Source organism: Prorops nasuta, unplaced genomic scaffold (genome assembly GCF_024137725.1).
Source record: "Prorops nasuta isolate Cenicafe-Biocafe unplaced genomic scaffold, Cenicafe_Pnas_1.2 PNAS00015, whole genome shotgun sequence".
NCBI lineage: Eukaryota > Metazoa > Arthropoda > Insecta > Hymenoptera > Bethylidae > Prorops > Prorops nasuta.
Genome location: NW_027116812.1, coordinates 581221 through 608415, shown reverse-complemented (window position 1 = coordinate 608415; position 27195 = coordinate 581221). Strand labels below are relative to the sequence as shown.

At 36.1% G+C, this 27195-nt stretch overlaps 5 protein-coding genes across 14 annotated transcripts; 2 read left to right on the top strand and 3 right to left on the bottom strand.

The window, feature by feature from the left end:
- Positions 1–1425: 1425 nt before the first annotated feature.
- LOC136779231 (uncharacterized) lies at positions 1426–9536 on the bottom strand. The gene is made up of 2 exons (XM_066736706.1): positions 7553–9536; positions 1426–1541 (listed from the first exon to the last, which is right to left on the bottom strand). The coding sequence occupies exons 1-2, from the start codon at positions 7890–7892 to the stop codon at positions 1474–1476; spliced, it is 408 nt and encodes a 135-aa protein (XP_066592803.1). The 5' UTR covers positions 7893–9536; the 3' UTR covers positions 1426–1473.
- A 239-nt stretch (positions 9537–9775) lies between these two features.
- Positions 9776–12523, bottom strand: Mcad (Medium-chain acyl-CoA dehydrogenase). 2 transcript variants are annotated; one of them, XM_066736431.1, is made up of 10 exons: positions 12341–12508; positions 12095–12173; positions 11643–11810; positions 11464–11564; positions 11293–11373; positions 11095–11225; positions 10895–11003; positions 10673–10813; positions 10294–10569; positions 9776–10223 (listed from the first exon to the last, which is right to left on the bottom strand). In XM_066736431.1, the coding sequence occupies exons 1-10, from the start codon at positions 12353–12355 to the stop codon at positions 10071–10073; spliced, it is 1254 nt and encodes a 417-aa protein (XP_066592528.1). In that variant the 5' UTR covers positions 12356–12508; the 3' UTR covers positions 9776–10070. The 2 variants fall into 2 exon arrangements, with proteins under 2 accessions (XP_066592528.1, XP_066592527.1); XM_066736430.1 differs by having other exon boundaries at positions 11464–11810; positions 12341–12523.
- A 249-nt stretch (positions 12524–12772) lies between these two features.
- Positions 12773–15852, top strand: LOC136779097 (metallophosphoesterase MPPED2). 4 transcript variants are annotated; one of them, XM_066736440.1, is made up of 6 exons: positions 12773–13091; positions 13407–13587; positions 13729–13873; positions 13939–14215; positions 14303–14529; positions 14609–15852. In XM_066736440.1, exons 2-6 carry the CDS (start codon positions 13465–13467, stop codon positions 14734–14736), a joined length of 900 nt encoding a protein of 299 aa, XP_066592537.1. In that variant the 5' UTR covers positions 12773–13091; positions 13407–13464; the 3' UTR covers positions 14737–15852. The 4 variants fall into 4 exon arrangements, with proteins under 4 accessions (XP_066592537.1, XP_066592536.1, XP_066592538.1 ...); XM_066736439.1 differs by having other exon boundaries at positions 12774–13007; XM_066736441.1 differs by having other exon boundaries at positions 12785–12927.
- A 387-nt stretch (positions 15853–16239) lies between these two features.
- Prps (phosphoribosyl pyrophosphate synthetase) lies at positions 16240–23808 on the bottom strand. 6 transcript variants are annotated; one of them, XM_066736436.1, is made up of 8 exons: positions 23737–23808; positions 21592–21799; positions 20846–21029; positions 20008–20082; positions 18910–18933; positions 17252–17475; positions 16839–17172; positions 16240–16759 (listed from the first exon to the last, which is right to left on the bottom strand). In XM_066736436.1, the coding sequence occupies exons 1-8, from the start codon at positions 23777–23779 to the stop codon at positions 16667–16669; spliced, it is 1185 nt and encodes a 394-aa protein (XP_066592533.1). In that variant the 5' UTR covers positions 23780–23808; the 3' UTR covers positions 16240–16666. The 6 variants fall into 6 exon arrangements, with proteins under 6 accessions (XP_066592533.1, XP_066592529.1, XP_066592534.1 ...); XM_066736432.1 differs by lacking the exon at positions 23737–23808 and adding an exon at positions 22624–22778; XM_066736437.1 differs by lacking the exon at positions 23737–23808 and adding an exon at positions 22347–22504.
- Ubc4 (ubiquitin conjugating enzyme 4) lies at positions 22998–27177 on the top strand. Its single transcript, XM_066736443.1, has 5 exons — positions 22998–23136; positions 24251–24403; positions 24576–24658; positions 24746–24909; positions 24993–27177. The coding sequence occupies exons 1-5, from the start codon at positions 23074–23076 to the stop codon at positions 25127–25129; spliced, it is 600 nt and encodes a 199-aa protein (XP_066592540.1). The 5' UTR covers positions 22998–23073; the 3' UTR covers positions 25130–27177.
- The last annotated feature ends 18 nt before the right edge of the window (positions 27178–27195 follow it).

The window sequence follows — 27195 nt, the reverse complement described above, 5'->3', positions numbered from 1 at the left end:
AGGAGGTTGGGCTGGGTGCGCATAGGATTGGATGAGCGAGTGGGGAGGTGGGGGGAGAGGGATGGTGGTGCGGCGTGGTGGAAAGCAAGCAAGGATTCGTGTCATTGTCAGTGGGTAATCAGGTCAGTGGGCCAGTAGGACGACCACTTTCAATTTCAGTCCTTCTAGCAGCTCTCGGGTGTGTGCGTGTGGAGAGAGAGAGAGAGAGAGCGCACAAATACACACAAACGTGTGTTACCGCGCGTCGTTATCTCGCTCTCGCTCTCCTCTCCTCTCCTCTCCCCTTCTCGTTCCTCTCTCGAGGGCATCGTGACGTGACGTATATATAGTAACACGAGTAGGGGGAAGGCGACACGCGCCAATCGCGTCATTCTTCGTTTGTCGACAGTCAAGTATCAACTACTATATGTATATGTTGAAAGGGAGAAACAGTGAGAGAGAAAAAGATGAGTTGTACGGTGGACCTGTGTATGGAGCGATGTAGAAGCAAAACACAGAGAGTGAAGTTGGAAGAGAAGAAACGTGCACAGCGATGGCTTTATGTGCGCCAACTCCCCCCCCTCACTGCTTGCCTGCCTGTGCTCGGTTGCCCTCTGTCACTCTCTATCTCTCTCTTTCTCTCCCATCGTGCAAGGCAAGCGCGCTTGTCCGTGCACTCGACAGAAAGATAGCGGAAAGTAGGACGCGTATTAAAAACCACAGACCGTGTCCCGTGGCGTCACACAGCTCGTGGCTCAACGGTGCTCGCCGTGCGTTACTCAATCGAATTCATCATAACTGGCACGAGAAACGCATGCGGAGAAGCTCAAGCCCGGTTTAGGGCGCCTCTACCAATAGCAATACCAACAATACCAACACCGGACCGCCACAATGTAGCACAAGCATCGTGGCCTAAACCTTCAGCCTTTGGCTCTCGCTCGCCAACGACGCCAGCGACTCAGAGAATAGGCACTTTGGCGCTGCGGCGCTCTACGCGTGTCGCCGCGTCTCGTCGCATCGAAACCGCGCGACCACGAATTTCGTGAATCGGAGACTCGAGCGCCATGCCACGGTAATCCCACGAACCCTCTGCGTTACCCGCGCAAAACTTATGTGCTTCGAAATCTTTCCCTCCTTTTTTTTTTCCACTTCGCTTCTCCGCCATTTTCAATCTTATGCACATGCTGCAATGGATCGAAGCAACGATAGTATAACAGTAATTTATTCATTTTTCAAATTTTAACCAGTGGCGAGGAAATATTATCATATATCGACTGTCTTGTCGAACGATGAGGAATGTCTCTAATTTTGGACGATATTGGGGTTGACAGTGACGGAAGTAGGTGTTAATTCTGTATAAATAGCATTCGTTAGAGATAACCATCGTGCGGTAATTGTGGACATTAATCGTAGTAGTTAGCATCTGGAAGTATTGAGGAAGAATAAAAAACAGTGGCTCGCGAGCGACGATGGATTAATTTTTCCGTCATCTATTTAGAGATTGTCACGGCAACCTCGATAGACTTGTGGCTTCGACGATGTAAATCCATTTTCTGTTCTCGCTGAAAAAAAGAAACGGTCAATCCTGGCCTATATTCGTATCGCGGGTTAGATATAAATTTCTCGGTGGGAGAGGTAAATAAGAGTGTGAGGCGTGCGAATGTACATTAGTTGCTGCTGGGTAAAGATTTCCAAGAGTGTGAAAGAGGAGACATTGGAAATTGGATTTGGTCGATGACTAAGAAAGAAAAGTTGAAAAATAGGTTATGGCGTGGATGGGCTTGGTTAGGTAAGAATAGCGTCGAAGTAGGGGGCGAATTTTAGGTCGGGGAGCTTATGCTGGGCATTGAATTAATTTGAGAATGGCGGGACGTTAAGTGACGCTAAGCGTCGTGTCGGTTGAGCTGTGGCGAGAAGTTTGCGTAACGTAACGCGCATGGCTCGAGAGATCGAGCGTCTCTGTGTGTGATGAAACCTTTTTTTCTTTCCGTCTCTCTCTCCCTAATACGCTTTCGCGCCGCTAGTAGTTTCTTCCCTCGTTCTTATATAGGGCCCGGATTCTCTCTCGTGAGCTGTTCCCGGCGAATTCGTCGATCGTCGCCCGTCAACGTATCTCGTAATGTGTTTCTCGTCGGCGCTGCTGCGGAACGCGGTAAAACAGACGGCGTCCCCCCTAATGCGGTCTTCCCAGTGTGTTCGCTCTTTCGATTCACCGTTGGCGGGGGCGCCACGCGATGGATCATATAATTTTTCTAATAAAAATCTCGCTTTTCTTGCAGCCTTGCGCGCCGCTCTTCCTCCACGCCATGAAAATCCCTTTTATATCTCTCTTGGCATCATCCATTATTTAATTAAATGCCACGTGTATTGAGGTTAATAAGTTGATGTGCCACATTTACCACTGCGTCGCTTGATCTAGTATACGCCAACCTACGGACTACATTAAAACCTATAGCTTCTGGCAGTTATTCAATACTCTAACGATTTGAAATTACGGCTTGCTCTTATTATAATAACGCTATACATATATACATAGTATCGCCGATGTGAGATTCTCAAGAAACGTTCGAGATGGAAATGATGAGGCGATTTCTACGGTAAAAAAAGTTGTCACGGTGCGGCGGCGACAGTGGCATTTAAGTCGAAGGGCGTTTTCGATACGTAATAAGTCCATTGTCTTGGAAAAGAAGCTTTTTTATCGCGGTATATTAAAGAGCGAGGCAAATATGTGAGAAAGCGTGTAGCTGGTGAGGTCGCTCCCGAGCTATTTGGCAGGGCGAGCCCCTCCCCCCTCTTCAGTCGAGATGAAAGCAAACGTTTCCGTTTGAATATTACAAGCTCGCTCGGTCTCGCTACGAATATCATGCCGAATAAAGATGAGCTACAGGTGAAAATTTGGAGGGCAGGCTGCATATAATAAGGTCAGATTAAAAGCGAGTGGCATGAATACGAAGCGTGGCGCATCGCGAGATTCTTCAATGATAATTATTGTTGTTGGCTTGGCTCGGCTCAGTGTTATTGAGTTATTCCAATGCGAGTTTATCAAAGTGGGTCAAGCGATTGAATAGCGACCACCACGGAGGAGAAACGACCCACCATCTTAGCATCGCGTGGGAGTCAGATACCGCAATAAAACACATGTATATCGACGTGTCGTGCATTAATTTTAGGCGCCGCTTCCGCGCCATCTCTCGTGTTTACCAAAAAGCTGCAGCGATCCCGCTGATTTTTATGAGGTTTTCACGGAGCATCGCGTGTCCAATGTGATTTGGGACGATTGCATGGCGAGGACCCTATAGGTACGTGTCGCACGGCTGCAGCTCGTAAACCAGTAGGTAAACTCCAAACTCTGTTTCTCGTAATAAACTTCTCTTACTTACTCCCGCTGAGAGTTGGGACAACAGTGTCACACAGGAGTGTTGCACAATGAGACGACTAAGCGGGTATAAGGAAAGAGTAGGGACGCGACGATGGGCCGGAGCATATTTTGCATTGTGTCGGGGTTCGGTCCGGTGAGTGAGTACAGTGAGCAGGCAAAGAGCGAGCAGGGTGGTAAATATATTGTATATATAGTTGTGAGGGTGCTGGCTGCGTCAAGAAGAAGCCGACAAAGAGAGAGAGAGAGAGAGAGATAACACAGGGATACCATTGTAGTAAAACGATTAGAGGCTCGTTCTGGTGAAAATGAAGAGCGAAAAGGCACGAACGAATTGCAGAGAAAGCAGGAATGTAAAAGTAGGAGAGGATTAGGGGCTAAAGGGTCGCGTGGCATGCCCATGCCCATTTTCGCCATCACTTCCGATTTCGTCAAGCAATTTCCGAAAAGGGAAAGCAACCAACTACCATAAATCATTGTCTCCTTATATAGTTTCTAAGGCACGTAGAGACGAGGCGAGGCACTTTCTGCCTCTATGGCAAACACAGGCGGCCCTAATTAATTCCAAAATCAAAAAAGCACACTTCCGCTCTCGCTCTTTTCACCACACTCGTTCTTATTCCTACACATACGAATCGTTAGAAACTTTTCTTCCATGCGACATCATCGTCCTTCTCTCTTTTCAAATATATATATATATATATAGACATGTCATTATCTACTTTTATATGTACTTGCCGTCGAGACACTACCGTGTCCCTTGATATGAGAATAAAATTTAACGCTTGATTCACTCAATTGAAAAAGTAAATCGTTAGAGTTTTATTGCCTTGGTATAAATGCGCCGCAATCAGCTTTTCAACAAGTGAAAGTATGGAACCAACCGAATTGCGTCCTTCTTCGGCTAAGGGCTCGCAATTCGAGTCGAGTTGGTTCGTTTCGGGACTCAAATCGACCTATTCGAGTATCCCCCATCCCTTATTGCTTTGTCCGAAATAATCGTGATTTATTTAGTGCGCGCGCGCGCGCGCGCCTAAGCACGCTCCTTCTGTTTACATTTTGGAAAAGAAAAGTACATATATATAGTTATAGTATTGCGTGTGCAGGAAGGGAGGAGGAATGAAGGAGACACAGAAGGATCGGCAGAGAGCAGAGGGGCAAAAGAAGAGCCCGAGGGAAATGCAACAAGTGCGCCGCTTGGCGCAGCAGGTAGATCTTCACACGCCTATTGACCTATTGTACCCAAAGCGCACTCTCTAGCATAAACATCGGAAATCTCTCTTTGCTGGACTTTTCAAAGGAAATTCGTTCACGCCACGCGTCACCACGCTTATTTCTTCAAAGTCCGGAAACGATACCTTCTATAGGGCTCCTCTGTGTTTACCGACCTTACCCAATGCAAACTGTGTACAGCTATAGTCTCAAAAGTAAACTAAACTATAACCAATTCACCTATATATGAATATATAGTAATTCCTCTAAAATATCACAGTCATGTAAACAGCGCGTTAAACTTTAAACACCAATCCTACACACGCTTGATCCTCATCTACCACCAATTATCTCAACCTAATTATGTTTTAACGTAACGATAAAAACCGTTCAACCAGGGTGTTACGTTTATCAATTTCTTATCAATTAACGGAATTCCATTAGGATGATATTTCCGGCTGATAAGCTCTATATTGTCATTTCCTACAATATCTTCCGGAATATATGTGGACAGAACGCGCTATTTTATCGAGGGGCGATTATTATTTAATTTTAATTATACGTTCATTAGGCTATATAGACTATCTGGACAGTCAGAGAGATTTCGTTCTGTTTACGATGGCACATGGCTGGCAGCGAGAGAGCACCGATTGTTGGTAAGTATATTAAAGTTTAGAAGATTAATGGTAGGTGAGGGGTGGGAGTTTAGTGCCGCTAGACCAGAGACGAGGCGAGGCGAGGAGTGGCGAGGAGAGCCGAGAGAGAGAGAACTCGTAAAGTAGCGAGTCGCGCTGCTGTCCTTGACGCTTGAGTACATTGTCTTGCTTGCATCTGTCACGTGTAGTCGGCTGACGTTGCTACTCACACGCTAATAATTGCGTATCGAAAATGAAGCCTACATAGATTCATATTGTGCCTCTTCTGCTACGTCACACAGACGCGGCAATCTAGTCGATGCTGCCACCGCTGCTGCTGATGCTGCTGCATATTTATCGAAGGTAAATAGCTTCTTGGAAACGAACGATACAACGTTCTATGTTTGATCTCGCATCTCTGTTGTTATATGTATATAAAACAAGCATTTGCCAAAACTATTATACCGAGCGTAATTAATACATTGGTGAGTGATAGGTTTTTGCTGTGCTGTATGCATGGTACAGGAGTAAAGGTCGTAGAGAGAAGATTCGTGACACGACTCGAGAGAGATGGTGTTGGAGAGAAAAGAACGTCTCGCAATGCTTCGTGATGTGCGTCGTCGCAGCATCAGAAATAAAATCACTTGGAGAATATCGCTTCGTCTCGTTGAATATGCGGGACGAGGCAAATAAAGAAAATCGTTCAGCTTGTAATTAATTTATGCCATCCTGCTCTTATTCGCTATAAATCACTAAACGTCGAAGCGTGCATTGCTAAACGCTAACGACACTTTTCAAATTGACGTTCGTTAAGCGATCGAGTCTTTGGCAGAGTTTTCTCCGAGAATGGACCGTGTTGCTTTGTAATGCGTTATAAAAGCTTTCTACGAATATGTTTTATGTATATAAGAATAACCGAGGACCGAGGCTCGCGATTCAATGTTTACAAACAACTGTTGGACGGCGCTGTAACTCTATCTGCAACTCTCTACTCGACGAATGAATAATATTGTCTTCTATCGGTCGCTCGTAACGCAGTGCTACATTGATGACAAACCGACTGCACCACACCCCGATCAAATAATTTGTCTCTGCCAAATTTCAGTTGGTGGATCGTGCCAGCTTCTGGCACCTATCGAACAAGAGTCTCTTGCGAGTTTCGCCATCTCACCATATTCCGCTCAAACCGATACGTGCTTCTCGGGAGAAGCCGAGAGTTGAGAAACAAACCTCGCAGTAGGATAAAGGGGTGATTGTTCTTGGGCCTATACGAGTGGCTTACTGCTAATCATTAAGCTAATGAACGCCATAAGCCTACCAGCTTTCAATTAACCCTCTATATTCCACACATCGCTGAAATAGATAAAGGGATAACTCGCAAAGGTCTCTTGTAATAATACATAATAAGCAAATTTGAAAATGACACATATTAGTCTTAATAGGTGTATACATACGTGAAAACATGCATGGATCGAGTGTTTACCGCTTTTCCTTATGCATTAATGCAAAAGAAAAACATTTGCATCGTAGGAATAAATTGTGAAAATCATATTTCATTGACTATAGTGTATGTAGTAGTATCAAAGTGCATAGACAGCAGAAGGTGACCAACTGTACCGAATAGCTAAATGAAATAATCCTAAATAAATCGTGAATAATGTGGCAGCTTAATTTGAGCAGTTTTATGAAAATATTAGTTCCTTCTTTGCGAGACGGAAAATGGTAAATGTATCGGAGGATTTTTTTTCTGAAAGATTTATATAATAGACATGTCATTATCTACTTTTATATGTACTTGCCGTCGAGACACAACCGTGACTCTTGATATAATAAGGTATAATAATTCTGTTTTTAGTAGTTTTATTTTTGTTAGATTAAGAATACTTGCCTAAGCTTTGCTTTCACTACTTTTTTGAATTGGAATATCTTTTTCAATTGGTAATATTGTATGCATGCACTATGACTATAACGAGTGTACCTGTATAGCATCGGAAGTGAATAGAAGGAGGAGGAGAGGGGAATCGTGTAGTTTGGGTGTGCATGAGTGAGAGTGAGAGGGAGCTGTAGGCAGGGAGAGAAAGCGAGAGAGCGAATGTCAGACGTTTTATGGGTGGGGAAGAGAGGAAGGAAGAAAGAGGTAGAGAGACGGATGTGTGCGCGTGTCGGGCGTTTCTGTGTGTGTGTGTGTGTGTGTGTGGGAGAATGAGACTGATGGAAAAAGAGAGCGAGAGTGGAAGACGGATATGGGGATAGAAAGGGAAAGAAGGGGCTTGGCAAGCGGCACACTGCGACAACAAAGGCTTCTTGGGCATACATGGATGAGACTCGAGAGAGTTGATGTTGAGGTTACCTGAAACATCATTGGCTGCTACGTCGGTCACCAGGTTAATTCGCGGCCGTGCTTCTTGCTGCTGCTGTTGTTGTGGCTGCTGCACCTGATGATGAGCAGATTGAGCTGCCTGAAGCAGGTCGATCGTCGAGCTCTCCGTCAAAATCGTCGTGGTAGCGGTAGTCTCCGTTGGCTGATGTTGCAAAAGCGGCTGCGAGTGCAGCTGCGACGTCGAAGAGGAGGAGGACGACGATGACGAGGATGATGAGGTGGTTTCCGTAAGGACGCCCGTTGCGTTTCCTTCAAGGACCGCGGGACCTTCTCCCTCTCCCGTCCCCGTAGCCATTCGAACCTCGTGCATTCCACCAGCAGACGGATCCCTCCTCTCCTGCACGTTATCTCGTCTCCAGCAGGCGCACGCACTTCTTCTTCTTCTTCTTCTTGTCTCTTCTCTCTCGGCCGCTGCTGCCGCTGCTGCTGCTGCTCGCTATTCGTATATATGTGTACACGCGTTTGTGTGCGTGCGCGCGCGCTTGCTCGCGACACCACCTACACTCTCACGCACACGCTCTCCTACAGCCCTTCCTCTCCTCTCCTCTCCCTTCTACCTACTCTACTCTCCTTATCCCTCTTGATTTTGGCCGTGATCCTCTCCTCTCTCTCTCTCTCTCTCTCTCGCTACAGTCTTGCGGCAGTCTCGCTCGCACTCCGGCCCCGGTCGGTACGGTCTGTCTCTTTTTAGCCTTTTGCCACTAGGCTACCCCCGCGACCCCGCGCCCGCGCGCCGGCCACCACCGTCCTCGTCCCCGTCCCCGTCACCGTCACCGTCCCAGACCGAGCGAGAGCGTTCCGAAACTCAAGCGCCGTTCAAGCAAACATCGCTATATCGCATAACGGCGACATCACACACGGCCGCGAAAAAAAATCCCTCCCGATTGTTAACCTCCTGTCGCCGGCGGCTCGAAAAAAATCCAACGTTAGAGAAATGTAGGTCTGTAGGCCACTTCACTTACACTTTGCATCGGGACGGGCACTCCCTTAGTCAAGCGAGCATCCGGCGCACCGTCGTCCGTCGCACGTCTGACAGTACCACCACCAGGAACGTACCCACCAAACTCCTTCGAGTCCGATCAACTCTTAGCTCTGACCTTATCACCTTCCTGGATTCTATCTCAGTTATCTCACATTTTCCACCCTTCGAGTCATATACGTCATTTCAACATTTTTTCAAACAGTCTTCGAAAGATTACGCTATTTTTTTTTTTTTTTTTGTAATAATTTATTTCATTTAATAATGGATAGACTCTGTCACTTTTAATATGTAAACGGAATTTACTTCTTCATTAATTTCATTATGAAAGCGGCTAATGACATTCCTCGAGTTGTATCTCTGTGGAGGCACGGGGAGAATTCCTAGTCTCACTTGATACGGTAGTGGGGAACGAAAGGGAAATCGTAAAGTAAACTACCACACGACTCTAATGTCATTTGAGGCACCGACACGTGTATAAACTGTTGACTTCCTTTTATCAACTACGCATGGAAAGAGCTCCACTCACTCTCCTATCATTTAGCCTGTTGAGAATTTTTTCTACGACGGATAATTGAAGAGAGGGAAGCAATCAGAATTGGAATCGCGTAACATACAATTGATACAGTCTCGTCTAGGCACATAAGATTACTAGCGACGGCACTGAGCTTCGACAATATGTTGCGGAAAGACGCAATTTCCAAAAAGCTAATTTTCCATGCGAGCTTTGATAAAACGAGTGATTATTCTGTCGATCGGTCTCCTTTTCCTAATTTTTGGCTCATCGATGTGCCGCTGCGTTAGATACGATCTCTGTCCGTGGCTTTGCTTAAGTAGGTCAGGTGTCACAATATCTGGTCCTCCTATTATGGAACGTTTTTACACCGAATGTTGCATAACTCGTCACGCACGACTTCACCAAATATAACCCCGTAAAAACTATAGTACAGTGAACATAATGCAATATAAACTGTTTACATTGTACACTGCACTTGACTAACGCATTAGACGGCGCTGGTAACGCCATCTAATATTAATAACGCGCCAATTTTGAACACCTTCTGTCTCTATTAAACTGGCACTGGAAACAATGCAGATTTTCCTTTTGTCAAAAACTCCAGTTAAGTGATTCTGTGTTGTATTGCTTACGTAACTAAAGCTATACTTAACTGAGTCGTTTCGACTCTTACCAGAAGTATACAAATTCATTTATCTTTGAAAAAACGTACAAGAACTTTATTGTTAAATATATACAAATTATAATATGACATACAGATATTTATGATACATACAAATAAAACCATGTTTTTACTACACATATATATAACAATTGAGAGCTTTTAAAATTCCGGTGTAAAAAAAGAGAATTGTCATGGCACATTCTACTTCATACTTTACAGGTTTAAAAAATTTCCACTCTGAAGTATCTGAATAATAATATAGATAATATAAAAATAATTCTTTATACATCTTTTGACCCTTTTCTAAGTATAAGAAATTAATTTTCATTTAGTCGCTTCTCTCTTGAGCCTGAGCAATTAAAGTACGTGAAATAATTAATCTCTGAATTTGGGCGGTACCTTCGTAAATTTGATATATCTTTGCATCTCTCATTAGCTTTTCGGCAGGATATTCGGTGTTGAAACCAGCTCCACCAAATACCTACAAACATGAGTGTAAAAAACATCCACACAATGTATTTTGAGATTTTATGATGAAAGAATAATTTTACCTGTACAGCATCAGTGGCACACTTATTAGCTACGTCAGCGGCGTAAGCCTTTGCAATACTAGCATAATGAGTAGCTTTTGGATGTTGATTGTCAACGGCCCAAGCTGCTTTATTCCACGCTAATCTGGCTGTCTCAACGCCGATCTCCATATCAGCGAGCATAAAAGCCACAGCTTGGTGCTCAGCAATTAATTTATTGAACGTTTTTCGTTGCAATGAATATTTTGTCGCTTCATCAAGAGCTCTTTGTGCTAACCCAACGGCACATGCAGCCACCTTTCATTTATTTAAATAAACATATATATATAAGTTAAGTAAGTTTTAATACTATATAAATGTATGTGTATTTTAGATACAGATAAAAACAAAATTAATTTACCATTGGTCTGGTCTTATCGAATGTTTTCATCGCGATTTTAAATCCTTCTCCTTCCTTGCCTAATACGTTTTCTTCCGGAATACGAACATCTTCAAATGTAATTCCTCGGGTGTCGGAAGCTCTTTGCCCCATATTTATTTCCTTTCATAATTAAAAATGCTCAGTAAAATTTTTAATTGTCTAATTTTATAAGTAACCGGGTTCCAACAGTTCCATAAGTACCTTGCGTCCGGGAACTACACCGTCAAAAGCTCGTTCAACTATGAAGGCTGTACATGCTTTACCGATCGGTGTTTTAGGATCGGGATTTGTTCTCGCTAGTACAAAATACCTTTTAATAAATGATTACAATATGGGTTATTAATTCTTACTCATATTAAATAATTGAATAAAATGAAATATAAGTTAGTACAATAAATTACCAATTAGCAACTCCACCATTGGTTATCCACATTTTGGAACCATTTAGAATCCATTCTTTCCCTTTTTTCTCAGCTTTAGTTTTAATACCAGCTACGTCTGATCCTGCTCCAGGTTCAGTCACGCAGTATGCCTATTAAAATAAAAATAAAAAATATTTTTTTTTCTTATTATTCTCTTAGTAAAATTCATTTCCTTACAGCAACAAGGGGCTCTTCCAAAAGCCTTCCAAGATATTTCTTCTTTTGTTCAGCTGTACCAGCAATTATTACAGGTATTTGCTAATAAAAAGAAATTTTAATTTTATCTAAAAATACAATATTTTGAAAACAATTTATAACTTTGATTAATTATAAATGTGTTATACTTACACCAAGAGAAGTAGTTTCAATAGCAGTTGAGATACCTGAACATCCATAAGCCATCTCCTCGGCGACTAGACAGAGATCAAATATGCTCCCTTCCATTCCACCTATTATAGAAAATTTGAATACAACATTACAATTCAAAAAGAAATAACTGAGATAAGATATTGTTATCAGATACAAACCAATATCTTGGGGAATACTAGAATTCATTAATCCCAATGACCAAGCTTTTTTCAAAATATCCCAAGGGTATTCTCCTGTCTTATCATATTTTGCTGCTACTGGAATAATTTCTTCTTTAACAAATTTTCTTGCTAAATCCTGTATTTCCTTTTGGGTATCAGTCAATTCTAAAAAATAATGTTTCAACTAAAAAATTTCTACGAGAAATTGAATAATTCATGCTTTTCATTTGATAGTATATTTTTAATTCATGTAAAAAAAATGCTTTGGATAAAAGCTGCAGCTATTTAAAATTAATTTTGCACCATTATTTTTAGTCTACCTTTAAGTTATCCATAGTCTAATGTAGCATGTGAACAAAATAAATGTAAATGTATGTTAATTGCTGAGAGAGTACAAATAACAGGAACTGTTTTGTTCTCAAAATTGGATAAACACAAAGTATACAAACCAAAATTATATCCTGATGCTCTTCCTGCTGTTACTGAAAATGCTCGAAGAATCTTTTGACAGGACCCAGTATTTATAACCTAAACATTTTAATTAAAAAATAAACTCCATTTACGAAATATAATATCTTATTATAGAAAGTCTTAGCTACAAGAAGTCAAATTGTTGCGTAAAATAAGTTATTTTATTTAACAGTTATCATTCATTTTTGGATGAGTTTGCAAAATAAAATGATTGTTGGCTTTACCTGTTTCAGCAACATTGTTTTAATTTAAGATTCCAACAGATGATAGGACTTGAAGAAATTTGGTAAATGTCTCTATAAGTACTGTAAGTTGCAAGCACTAGTGTTCGACGTTTTCTCAACAGTTTTCAACTCGATTTAGTGCTTCTTTTTCTTCACGCATATGCCGTTAAAATGTTCAAATCAGCTCTCAGACCTTATACAAGCAAATCGGCTGTCGATGTGGTTGTATAGAAAGTTTAAAGTACAACATCTTACACACATACAAGTCGTGAAGAGCAAAAAAAATATTATTTACTGGTATTTGCTGCAGGTTTACTAGTAGTAGTAGTCGCTTTGCTGTCCAGTCTGTATATGGTCTGCACTTAACCAGCAAAGTGGTATTGTGAATGTGATAGTGTACGAGACTGACGCTGCACTACGCTCTGACTACGTGAATGTAGTGGTGTGTAAAGAGATGACAGCAGTGTGTATTGCTAACGAAGTTGCTTGTATTATAGCTTTCTGCTAGAGTGGTGCTTAGATTGATTAGAGCTAATCTCAGCTCATCTATTAACCCTAGACAACTGGGTTATTAAAAATGAATAGAAGTTAGTAGTACCAATAATAATGACTTCTAAAAATGTTTACCCACCGTCAAATAACGATGGATATATACATATATACATGTGTAAGCATGACGCCATCGGCCATATAGCGCTATAGGGGTCTAAGGGTTGATTAATAAATGTTACATGATGTTTGATGATTTACGGTATTTTATATTCATATAATTTTGTAACTTCGATATATTGAACAATTAAATTTAAGTAGCACTAAAACTAACAGTCTCACTCTTAATCAATTGTGCTTAGAGTGATTTTCTGTACGACATATTTTCAAGTTTGATAAATGATAAGATTACAAATTTGAAAGTAGATTATAGTATTTGTTTTCTGTCAAACTGAAAAAAATGATAAATGTATATTTCTTACCCTATAATTAATAAATAATTCTTGCTTTACAAGCTATGTATGATAATAATAACAGTAATAGTAAAAATTGACAAATATTTTTTTCTTTGATCTAGGTTAGTTATAAAATAAAGTATTTTGGTTGCTTAATGATCTAGCATTAGATTGATCAACATGAAACTTGCAATTCATCCTTTGACAAATAATCCCACAGCTGCATGGAAGGAGTTATCACAAAAGCAAACTGTTATCAAAATTAATGCAAAACCACCAACTACCGAAGTTACGAATGATAAGGTATCTAACAAATAATTCCAATTATAAAATTAAGCATTACATTTTTTTTTCACACATTAAAGAGTTTCTTGTATTTAAAAAAGATTTAAATTATTTATTTTTATAAAAGTGTTAATGTTATGGTATTCTCTCTGGTTACAGCTTCGTGTTGTATGTATGAGTGATACTCATTCTCTTACTCCTTTTATTAAATTTGATATTCCATTTGGTGATATATTTATACATGCTGGAGATTTTACAAAATGTGGTAGTTTGCAGGAAGTTATAGAATTTAATAATTGGATTGGTAAATTTATTTGTTTTTAACTAATAAATAATATAGTCATATAATGAAAGTTTCATTTTGCTCAGGTAATCTACCTCATAAGCACAAAATAGTTATAGCAGGCAATCATGAGTTAAGTTTTGATCCAACATTTACACATCCATTTATGATGAGCACAAGGGGTGACCGACACAAACATACTGGAACTAGTATTTTAAACAAAATACCTACTTTAGGAATGTCAAGGGATACACTTGCTGAAGCAATTAAAACTGCTAATGTAAAGGAGCACTTGACAAAGTGCACTTACTTAGAAGATTCTGAAATAATTTTAAATGGAATAAAAATATATGGTACTCCTTGGTAAGTAGATATGGTTGTTATTATCGCAACAATAACACAATTAATAAATTACAATACAAGAAGAATGAAAATATTTTTAAACTGTAGGCAGCCAGAATTTTGTAATTGGGCTTTCAATGTACCTCGAGGAGAAGCATGTCTATCAAAGTGGGACATGATCCCTCCAGATACAGATATTTTGGTAACTCATACACCCCCAGTAGGCCATGGGGATTTATGTTGTAGCGGCGTACGAGCTGGATGTGTAGAATTACTAAGCACAGTGCAAACTCGTGTCAAGCCAAAATACCATGTTTTTGGTCATATACATGAAGGTCCATCATATCTGCTTTAGAAAAAGCATATTTTTACAAGGTTTAATGAAATTTTATTAAACAAATACTTTTTCTTTAGGATATGGAATTTCAACTGATAGCCAAATCATATACATAAACGCTTCTACATGTGATCTCAACTATTTACCGAGCAATCCCCCAATAGTATTTGATATAAAATTACCACCTGGTGAATCTAAAACATGAATAAAGAAATTGGTGGTGTAGTATACAACAGTGTATTTGACATTATTCTAGTGTGTATCTTAAAACACGTACCAATCAGTAATAGGTAGTATACACGGGTTCTCCACTAAAAACGCCCCAGTGCGCAAATACAGCAATACCTTATTTTCGTGATTATGTATAAATAATATGCATCCAGATAGGTATTATGCAAAAATTTAATATCTCTATTAGTTACAGAAATAAACAGTCCTTTTTATACATCTTTTGGGGCATTTTAAGTCGCGGACCTTTTATCAACGTAAATATTAAACGACATAATTAAACTCTAATGATTAAATTTAAAAAATGCTGGTTTGTGTAACAAATTTAGCTATTTTATCATTGGCTTTAATTTAAGGTGGGATTAACCAGTTCCATAATATGTTCCTATTTTTTTATCAAATATTTAATTTTTAATTTTGTTTAATGTGTAGTAACCTTTATACAATATAGAAGTTTCTTGTATAAAAGAAGTGATAAATTTTATATAATTAAATTAAAAATTAGTTTGAAACCTAGTCATGTAGATACTACAAACTATCCTTTGGAAAGACTGTAATAATATTCTAATATTGAGCTATATAATAAAATAATGTATCTTAAAAACTTTATAAATTGTGTAAGGGCCAACTTATTATTATTTTCATCACATTTTGTTATGATATAAAAATTATAGCAAAGCTATAGCATGTATAATCTCGTATATTTCATATAATTGTAGATAAAGCCGAAGTCAGACGATGCTTTTTTTCGTGCTGGATTGCTTGCTGAAATTAGAATGATGATTGCTGATTGGATATTTGCATTATTATAACCAATCAGCAAACAATATTTCAATTCAGCAAGCAATCCAGCACGAGAAAAAGCACCGTCTGATTTCAGCTTAACACATAAAAAGCATTGAATAAATCACTCATTTTTTACTATTAAAATATCTGTGTATTGCTAGTATGTTTTGTTTTAATGAAACGCCACTACAATATGTCAACGGTTACAATATAGAAGCATGGGCTATAATTTAAAGTAGACCTTTTTCAAATGGAAACAAATTTATTTAATATGATATAAATTTCTGTTATTTGGCTTTACCAAAAAATTTTGACAGTATAAAGTATATCTCGGTATAAATTATAAAGATGAGTTTACTTGATTATGTATGTTTAAATGGAATCATTTATGGCTGCATTCATACAATTTATACTAGTACTTTCCACTTGAAGTAGTACGAAACTGTACACAATAATAAAATTTATTAGGTAAAGACAGATCTTTTATTTGTTATTGGATTGCTATACTTTTAATTAATTTATGATTACACTAAATACTTACTCCGCTTAAGAGTAGAGATACTAAACTAGAGCTATAGAGAATTGATTCCACTTGTACTATACATTTAATTAGTACAATGATTGCTCTAGATATAGGCTAATCCAATGATACGAAAGCTGACGTCGACCGAGGTATCGAGGTATAAACGATTAATAAAACATATTAAATTATTTTTTAATTGTTTTGAGTAGTTATTACAATTTGAAATATTGCATTTGGTAAAGTAGCAATAATATCAACCGCTAAACATGAATTTACTGCCACCAGATCGTGCTATAATTCAAACCAGGAAGGTGGTATCTATCAACTGATCGTTGAGAAACTTCTAGCAGGCGAGGATAAATAGTCTATTAAAATGTTATTACTAGTGATAGCTGAAAGGCAGATCTGTAAAGGTCATTGTAAGATTTACAGTCAAATTCGAGACCTTTTTGTATTTGTTTGCAATTCCTGTGCTCGTTTAATAGGACATGCCATTATGAATAAGTTTGCATCAACTTATCTATTAATAATAAACAAAAAACGTAAAAAGAATATGATATTTCTTACAAAGATTAGGTACTTTTAACCAGATTAGCTTTTAATATGGTACATTGGAAAACAGGTACGAAACAGATTCACCATTGTGGGTCCTCCTCACAGCTTCAGCAAACATCATTGAAACATCAATGCACTAAAATATGTAAATATTCATTTATTATTAAGTCTGTTTTTATTAATTGATTTACTTTAAATTCTAAATCAATAGTAACCTGAATTTTGGGGCAATCTTTCATATGCATATCTTGTGGAATAGTATTTGTCACTACCACTGCTTCAAAACAGGCGTTATTAATCCTGCTAATAGCTGGTCCACTGAAAATACCATGTGTAAGGATTGCATACACTTTTGTAGCACCAGCTTCTAAAAGTCTTTCTGCTGCATGACAAATAGTTCCACATGTATCAGCCATATCATCTACCAATATGGCTACTCTATCTTTTACATCACCAACCAATACCATACTGGCAACTTCATTTGCTTTCTTTCGTTCTTTATGAATTAAAGCAAACTCTACATTTAACCTGTCAGCAATAGATGTCACCCTGGAGAAATAAAAATATAATTTAAAACTTATTTAATACAAATTTTAAATAAAAACACAGCTGAAATTAATGAAGCTACCTTTTAGCACCGCCAGCATCTGGTGATACAATTATGCTATTTCGCCATTCAACAATATTTTCTTTAATCCATTTGAGAACAGCTGGTTCGGCGAACAAGTTATCAACTGGAATGTCAAAAAATCCTTGTATTTGGCTAGCATGAAGGTCCATTGTGATAATGTGATCAGCACCAGCTACCGACAGCATGTTTGCCACCAATTTAGCTGATATGGGTGCTCGACTCTGTAATTACATTAAAAATATTTAGATTTGATTAAAGCACACGAGTCACTCAAGTCCATTTGCAACTGGAATAGTCCTGTAATTTAGAAAGACCTAATTAAAATTTTGTCAGATCATGCCCGATACACGTAGCTCTAAAAATGAATAATAAAATAAAATTCAATCGATGACATATAATCTATTTACGATTGATTTTTAGACAATTTGAATTTATAGTTAAATAAAGGTCCAAGTTATTTTTCTGTGCATTTGGAGAAAAATATAAAAAGTAAGTGTGTAACTGAATCATATAAATTTTTTTATGTCACGTTAGCTTACACACGCTCCTATGAGAAATAATTCCAAATCAGAGGGACAAAATATAAATACAATAGTCAAATATATTTAATGATAATAAATTTATCAGAAAAATATGATTTAATAGGAGAAAGACATGTTGCAAATGCACCCCAGTTAGACTCAACAGAGAGACAAGAAAAAAGAAAAAAGCAAAATATTTAATTCAATGTTAAGTGTGTAAAATCAAACACAATGCATCTCAATCTCTTGCTGCCTCAGCAGCAAAAGATTTAAACGGATTGAACAAGAGGGCAAATATACGAACCTTTAGGGGTTAAAATTATCTGAGTAAAATTTATTAGAGTGAAGTAGATAGTTTTATTTTTAAATTAAAATTAATATTTGTTTTATTATATACACAGATTTCAATAATCTTTATACGTAGAACAGCCGCACAAAGCATTACGATTGGGATTTACTCAGTAAAGTACACAAATATATATGAAATGCATTGTGCAGGAAAACTCTAATTTAAATCAAATTATATGAGCATGATCCTTATAAATAATGATTCGTGTTACTATTTTTGATTAGTGGACTTTATTGTTTAAAAATACTTTAGAAATTTAAAAAGCTATATTAAATTAACAAGGCATTCAAAATTTATTGATTTAAGCTACTATGTTACATAATCAAGCAACTTCCAAAGATTAGTATAATTTGACAGCAACAGTGTTTGAAGCCATATACAATTAGTACCCAGTCAGACAAGTGTATCCCAAAAAACCGATTGTAAAGCGATAAGAATTGTAGTAGTAATAATCATGATAGCCATTATATAAATTATAATACTTTATAATAATAAAAAATCATAAGAGTAATACTACTAATGGTAAGAAAATAATAGCTTAAGTTTTGAGTTTTAGTATTAATATTTTGCCCTCTCATTCAGATATCATTAGGTTCTCATTGAATAATTTAATCATTCATTCTAGAGGGTGCCAGTTTGCTATGTAGCCACGAATACAAGTTTTGTTAGTCCTACAGAGAAAATTGTTGAATGAATTAGAAAGTGAAATTACAAATCGAATGGTCGGTCATCGAGTTATAATTACAAACGTTTCACTCGACAATCTTGCTGCTCTTTATACTCACTGTAGACAGGTCTGGCACAAAATCCTGAAAATACCCAACTACTCAGAAGAATATCAAAATTACTATTTGGGCAAATATGGCTGCCACTCATATTTTGTTTATATGTTTACTAATTTTCTATCAATCATTATAACATTTAATTGCATATATATTACATATTTCAACAAAATTATCAGTATTTATATTATATCCAAGTAGTAAAGACATAAATTTTTTCATGCAACAATAAATCTTTAGTCTTGTAGTCCTTACGCGTTGTGTTTTTATGTATCTATAAAATACCATGCAATATTGCTAGTTATTTCTAATTCAGTGATGTGCAAGAGACCCCCCTTGATGAAATTGAACATCAATTCTACAAGTGATAAATGGGTTATCTATTGACAGATAACCTTTGGTTATTGTCAATGCTATGCTTTATATGTGATATATTATACTATACTAAATATATTCTGCTTAAACAAACTTTAAATTGAATTGAATTACGAAACACAGATACAAAATATGTTTGAGATCATTTCTATCAGAAATTTTCATAATACTGCAATTTCATTTAAGTTTGCATGATAATATGTTTACCTAATAGCATTACTGCTTTTTTACAAAAATATATACTTTTAATTGCTGTGATATACAATTTATTAGATAATGCAACGGATCATTCATTCAGCATGCATTTTAGAATGTTTTATTTGAATTTCTGTTTATTTTTGTATGTTTTATTAACTGTGTACTTTGTTGTTCTCCCCACTAAACTTAGATTTTTTTTACCTTAAATTTGTCACATTATTAGCTTTCATATTAGTTAAAATGAATAACTGCAAAAATTAAAATGAGATTCTCTCCCCCCCACACATACAAAGGTATGAACACCTTAATGAATAAATCTATTATCAATAGAATGATGAGACTCCACTAATGTTAATGGTATAAATATACCATCTGGTGCAGCCCAATAATGTCAAGCTAGAAATATACAAGCTCACTTTACATAACCATGATGAATTATTGAATTTTGCTTTGTATGTGATATGACTCCTTTCTTTTGTTGCAAAGCTATAAGAAATAGTGAAACAAAAAAGGACCGCCTCAAGTTACCCTGAATTTCCACTCGTTCGACTTCATGACAATATGATTCTTAGTGGATTCTGACTTGTCCCCACCATCACCTCCCTGTGAAATTATCACATAAAAAAAATTTAACATTTAAAAAAAAAAGAATAATCTTACACTTTCAATGTCTGTTTTGGACAGCTGATATTAATTGATAATAATAAATTATTAAGTAAGAATATTATATATATTTTTATTACTTTCTTATTCAAATCTCCCCATTCTCTACTTTATTTTGGGCACATTCACTATATACTTACTTTAACAATAAGCAACTGTTAGCTAACACTTTATTCATTATTATCAGTAAACAAAGAAGAACAGATATTTTTAATTAATTTTAATATATTTATTAATTAATGTGAATACTAGAAACAAACTTAATTTATTGAGTTGCTTAAAAAAATTGATTTTTTATATAGGACAATAAATAAAGCTGGCAGTATAATTATTTTCAAGTTACTATCTTTCTCAAATAAATTTTATCATTTACTTAGAGCCAGTATTACTTATTTACACAAAAAATAGCTGCTATTCTAAGCTTGACAAAATATTTCTTCAAGTATATAAAACTTCATCATGCCTAAAATTGAATTACTTGCTCGCAGATATAAGTGTATGAATAAAGATATATTAATATTTATAAATGTTATATTGTAAAAACTAATAATAAATATATAAAGGAGACATAGGTCTAGTCTGTGGGTCATAAGAGTAACATTAGTAATAAACTGAATTTACATAAAAAGTATGTGTCTAGTTTGTATAATGACATGGAATGCAATTCTATAAAAGAAAATATATTTTATTAAAGAATTCTTACCTTATCCTTTTTGTCCTGTCTTGCATATGGGAAACAGGGGATAACGGCTGTTACACGAGATGCTGATGCAATTTTGCATGCATTAATCATAATGAGAAGCTCCATCAAATTATCATTTACTTCTCCACTTCCACTTTGTACAATATATACATCTTCTCCTCGAACAGATTCTCCAATCTCCACACTATTAAAAAATGAAATTATAAGTTCAATATGCATTGCAATATTTCACATTCTGACAGTATTTCTAATAAATTTTACATTTAGATTACTAGAATTTGTAATTTTTGTCCTCTATGATTTTAATTGAGAATGTTCTTTCTAATATGATATATTAAAAAGTGTTGAATAATTAGTGATTGAAATATTATGTATAAGCTTACATACATAGACATATAGTCAGAAATTTAAGACTTAACAACCTTGAAGTGCCATAAATACTACATAATTTTCTTCGTTGTTACATCGATATTGGTTTTGACTATAGATTATGAGAGTTTGACCTTGAAATTAAATATCGCGGGTGAGCGGTACTCACATATCACATTGGGGTAGTAAGGGTGTGAGAGAAGGGTTGTCATGTGTAGGAAAATTGATGAAAGAAGAAAACACGACATACAAATCATTTTTAGAAAATATAACAAGAACAGGAAGCGAAATAAATGCAAAACTCATAGCGACACGTGGTCTCGAGTCTAATATAAGAAACTTATAGTAAGGCTTCTGTAGTAAAATGCGACCATTACCATGTTTCGAGGTTGCTGAATTTCTTCGTGACAACTTTGCCGATGTCGATACCAAGCCTGTCGACAATCCGCTGTGCTAGATCTGGATGAGAAGTACCACTGAACACTTTGATGTTCGGCATCCTGCTTTGCAAAGGTAGCCCGCGAGAATTCTCTAAATTTGCGCGTAACAAACTCTTGGCACGCACTGGCTGCGAGACGGGCATCACTAAAACCGAAATTACCAGCTGAGCGACCAATCACTGGTTAGCTTTCAGGCCGGATGTGACGTTCCCCCAACAAGTCCCGCCTACTAAGAATCGCGTAAACGCGCTTCTTATCACAATTTCTTCTTTTTTTCTCTCCCACTTGAAGAAAATAATAGATTTCGACCAACAAGCATATTTTCTGACATATCAGTAGTTGCGACATTATCCCCTAACTGTGTTGGCGAACGTCACATGACCTTTCCAAGCCCGTAAACGCGAGAATCAACAAGACATTTCATAATACACACTGATATGCGCAAGAACCTATTTATTACTATATATGTAAGTGCCCCAAACAATTCTCTCTCTCTCTCTCTCTCTCTCTCACTCTCTCACTCTCTCTCTCTTTCTTTCTTTCTTTCTCTCACATGTTTCGTTAAATTCATCAGTTTGGCCATTTAGCCTATATACACATGGCTCAGAACACTAATAAGGCAAACTGTAGGGCTCCCTCACCGAGATTTCTTAATTAGAAATTAGATCCCAAAATAACCATCCACTACTCACTTCTGATCAGTTTACCATGATTTTGACTTGAACTGTTTGGGAAATCCGAATCGGTTAGTAAGAAAATTTTCTGTTACTGAATCTAATCGAAATTGGCTCTGCTTGTGTATTTATTACACATATACTATAACCGTGTTGTGTGACCATACAAATATGTAGTACAAGTTACGAACCGCTAGGCCTACTATAATCTTGTGTATTAACTATATGCAAGCTATACGTCTTTAATTTGATTATCTTAAACAAGATTCATGTGGATAAAAAGTCGCTTGTGTACCTTTACGTCGTATGTAGTATATAATACACGGCACGTTATCCAGTTGATACACGCTATCCCTCTCAATCTTTCTTTTTGGTTCTTTTCTTAGCAGGAAGATATCTGTTCTGTAGCTAATGACCCGGTCTTTTAACGGTTTGCAATTTGGCGCCATTGGAAGTCGCGACGTGATTTTAGACAAAATTTAAAGGGATGAACACGAGTGGGTGACAGTCAACTTTTCTCATCAATGTGGCGCCGGCGGTGACTGATTGATAAATTGGATGTTTGCTAGAGTTGATTTTCATAGGGAACGCGTATATCGAGAGCAACGTGTATCTTTATAGTCAAAATAGCAAATTTGTCTTTTCAACGTCGGATGATTCGCGCCGGCTGACGCTTGCATAAAACTTCGTTATTGTATTCGAATGACGATGACAGTGTGCTGACCGCTCAGTCGATTTCGGAGCCATGGCCAACATCGCGGCACAGCGAATCAGACGAGAATTTAAAGAGGTTATAAAGAGCGAAGAGGTAAGTTATCAGCCGTCCTGCTACTCCTCGAAAATTTCCACACAGCTTCCTTGTCAGAATACTTCCAAACTCTTCTCTCATACTCTTCTTTCCCTCTCTCTGTCTTACTCTCACAACATACACTCTGCTTCTCTGTCTTTCATCAACACGTTTTTTGGTTACGCAATCTTTAATACTTATTTTTCATCGGGTGCAACAAAACTTTTAATCGTCAATCTTTGAATGATTTCATCCTCCCGATTTTCATCCATCCTCTGCTCTTCTCAAAGATTTCGTTTAAATTTTCTCAATAACCTTTAACAGAATGGTTTGACCTTTGTGATTTTACATGTACTTGTACAGTTTATTTCGGAATGCCAATCAATTCCATTTTATCCAGATATTTAACACTCCAACCTGAGCTGCCTTTAATGGGATGCAGAAATTGTTAATAAATTATTTCAATGTACAAGAGACATTTTTCAATGTGTTGTTAGACAAGGTCTTGGTACCGTTACAATGATATTGTTAGACTTTTATAATAGTGTGTGACAAACTCTTCTTATAAATATTTTAATATGTTAATTTTTATGATTTTCTTATTAATTTTTTATACAATACCATGCTGATCTGGTTCCTGTAAACAAAAGGTTTTCGTGTCCATTCCGTTCACACTTTAACACTTGATTGGATACAATGCTTCAAAATCATAGCTCGTTACAAATTACAGAATCATATTATGCAAATTATCTTTATAAAATGTTACTTTTTGTTATCATCTAAAAGATGTCAAAGGTTATGTTGATTATACCTTAATTTCTAAAAGATAATAATATTGAGTTCCATATTTTCACATATAGAAATGTAATGTAAATTCTGAAATAATTTTCTCATATGACCAGAAATTATTTAATAAGTATCATAGTTACTGATTACTCATTCTTAAAATGTTGTTATATATATATATATACATACATTATGCATCTATGAAATATAAAAGTACTTGACAAAATGTTAGCCAAATGCAATTTAGCTTTAATTTATGAGTCATTTGCTTTCTACAGAATATAGTATTGATACCATACAGTATAATCTTTAAGCTTCTTAATTTTTATGAAAATAAATTTATTTATAGGTGGCCAAGTGTGCAATTAAAGTTGAATTAGTGAACGATAGTTTCACAGAGTTGAAAGGTGAGATAGCTGGTCCACCAGATACGCCATACGAAGGAGGTAATTTTGTACTTGAGATTAAGGTGCCTGAGACGTATCCCTTCAATCCTCCTAAAGTAAGCACTTTGTAAGTCAATACTTTTGAGCAAGTCATTCTAAGCTGCAATAATTTTATGAAAATACTAAAATAGTCTGTAAACATTTCTTCTACAGTACAATGTTATTAGTTAGTGGTTTAAAAAAAATGCATATAAGGAATATACATTATAATTACTGCTTAAATTTTAGGTACGCTTTATAACCAAAATATGGCATCCAAACATATCTTCGGTAACAGGAGCTATTTGTTTGGATATTTTAAAAGATCAATGGTATGCAGTAATTCAAATAACTAGCATCTGAAAAGTTAAAATCTGTAACAATTTAATTTAATGGCAAATGTTTTTCTTAAACTAAAGGGCTGCAGCAATGACCCTCCGTACGGTATTACTATCATTACAAGCTTTACTTTCGGCAGCTGAACCAGATGATCCTCAAGATGCAGTAGTAGCAAAACAATATAAAGAACAGCCAGAAATGTTCCGTCAAACAGCGAAACATTGGACATCTGTATATGCGGGTGGTATGTTGTAAATCATCTTTTGCATTATTTTGCTATAATACTTATTTCCTAAAAATAGTTAAAAATAAGAGTTTTAATTACAGGACCAGCCAGAATGCCAGATTTAGATGACAAAATTAGACGATTAACAGATATGGGGATTGAAGAGCATAATGCCAGAGTGGCTTTATCTTCATACAATTGGGATTTGGAATTAGCAACTGAACAACTTTTCAGTTAGTGATAACTTTACAGCTATACTCTTAAAACTCCATTCATTTTGTCACTAAAGAAATTCTGTAACACATGCAAATATTAGTCGCATAGCAATTTTAATTGAGATTCAGCACTGTATTATAACAGTATGCTACTGAAAAAATTACTGAAAAAGCCAATTTCATATTCCCAATATGTAAACGTTTATTTAACCTGTAATATAGGCATGAGAAGAAAATAATTAATAAAATCAGTTAAGACTGTTCCAATAGCTATGATCTGCAGATGTTTTTATAAAAAGTGTTACATATAATTTTCTGTAACTATATTGTTGCTTACACTTCATAATGTTAAATAATTAAGTAGAAGCTACTTCATCTGTATTTTAACCGAAAAGTCCTAAGCAAAAAAGTTAATTTATAATAAGATTTATGTATTAATATTCTTAAAGGGTAAGAGCACTATAGCAATTGAAAAAAAATATAGCGTTCTTCGACATTATTTTAAATAGAAGTAAAGGAAATAAGGAAATTCAAATTACGTATATTATTAGGCATATATTAAAGTATAAGGCAAAAAATGTTCATTAATAGAAATTGAAAAATCGCGTCATTGGAGATATTCTCCTAAAGTACTGAGGCGCTTCACGGCACGCAGCATACCTCGACCAATTTTCAATATTTACGTTTTAAGCTTTAACCACATTTAAAACAACATTTTGAAGGAAAACATGTACGAAGTTTTCGATAAATTAATTCAAAGGTTTTCTATAAACAAATAATTACCATTCGTTTCAGTTGAAAATTGAAGGTTCACTACAAATAAAAGTCAATCATAAAAGAGTCAGTATTATCAAAATCTCCAACGTGTTTCTCTTGAAAATATAGTTTTAAATGTGTGATTAAATTTTCGAAAAATATTGACAATTTTTGGAGTTATGCTGCACATCGCGGAAAAGTTAATACTTGGAAGAATAGCTCCGGCGCTGCTGTTTTGCAATATTTGTCAATGAAAATTATTTGTTCCATACTTAAATATGTTTAACAGCATATGTAATTAGAATTTTCTTATTTTATTTCCTTCCATAAAAAGAAATATCAAAGTACGCTTTTCATTCTCAATTGCTACAGTGGTCTTACCCCTTAAAATCAAAAAACATATTACTCCATTTTATTTCAATTAATTTAGTTTTCATGCTTTGTATGCAAGTTCTTAATATGATCGGTTTTATTCAAATTTTAACTAGAATATAAATGATTTATTTGTTTAGAAACTGCGGGAGCAATTATTACTATGTATCTTTTAATTTTTGTGAACAAGATTCAAGCCTCATTCGTCATAGATTGGACTTGTACATTATTGAAATAGATAAAAGTTCTTAGTGTTACTGTGTATCTGTAAAAAGATCGTACTTTTCAATATTGTTAATATTTAAAGTTTGTACATTTTTGGTGTCGGGCATATGTCAAAGATCTGATCATCGTCATATATACATATATACATTTATAAATCCATTTTTTGTATATGGAATCTTAGAGCTACTTTCCAGGCTCAGGAAACAAATTGCATTTATTTCATTTTATCAATTCTGTTACCTGAAATGGACCTGGTTGTTTTATGTCTTGGAAATATGATACTACAAAACAGTATAGAGAAGGTTTCTTAGCGTTACCTATATTATGACTATTATATCTATTATGCCTAGAATAAGGAAGAACTTAATTTTTGATTGAAATTTCTAAGTATTATTTGTGTTTAGTGCAAAACTGCCGAACCCCTTGATACAAGGATTGGTTTAATTTTATTTTGTTATTAAGTGAATTGTGAAGAATAACAAAGTAACAAATAAATTTGTTTTTTTGTAATATACATATTGAAATTGATTTATTTATGACATTAATGCGTGAAACCTTATCTGTATGTAAATTGTTTGTTTTGCATTCTTAGTTATTTACATGGAGGCTGTGTCAGAGGCGTGTCAATGGTAGACGACAACGAAAGCTTGACACGCTTCTTTTGAATGAAAGATTGAACTTGCTCCAGAATACGAGTGAAAGATAAATTTGTGGCGAAAAATTAGATACAGTGCAT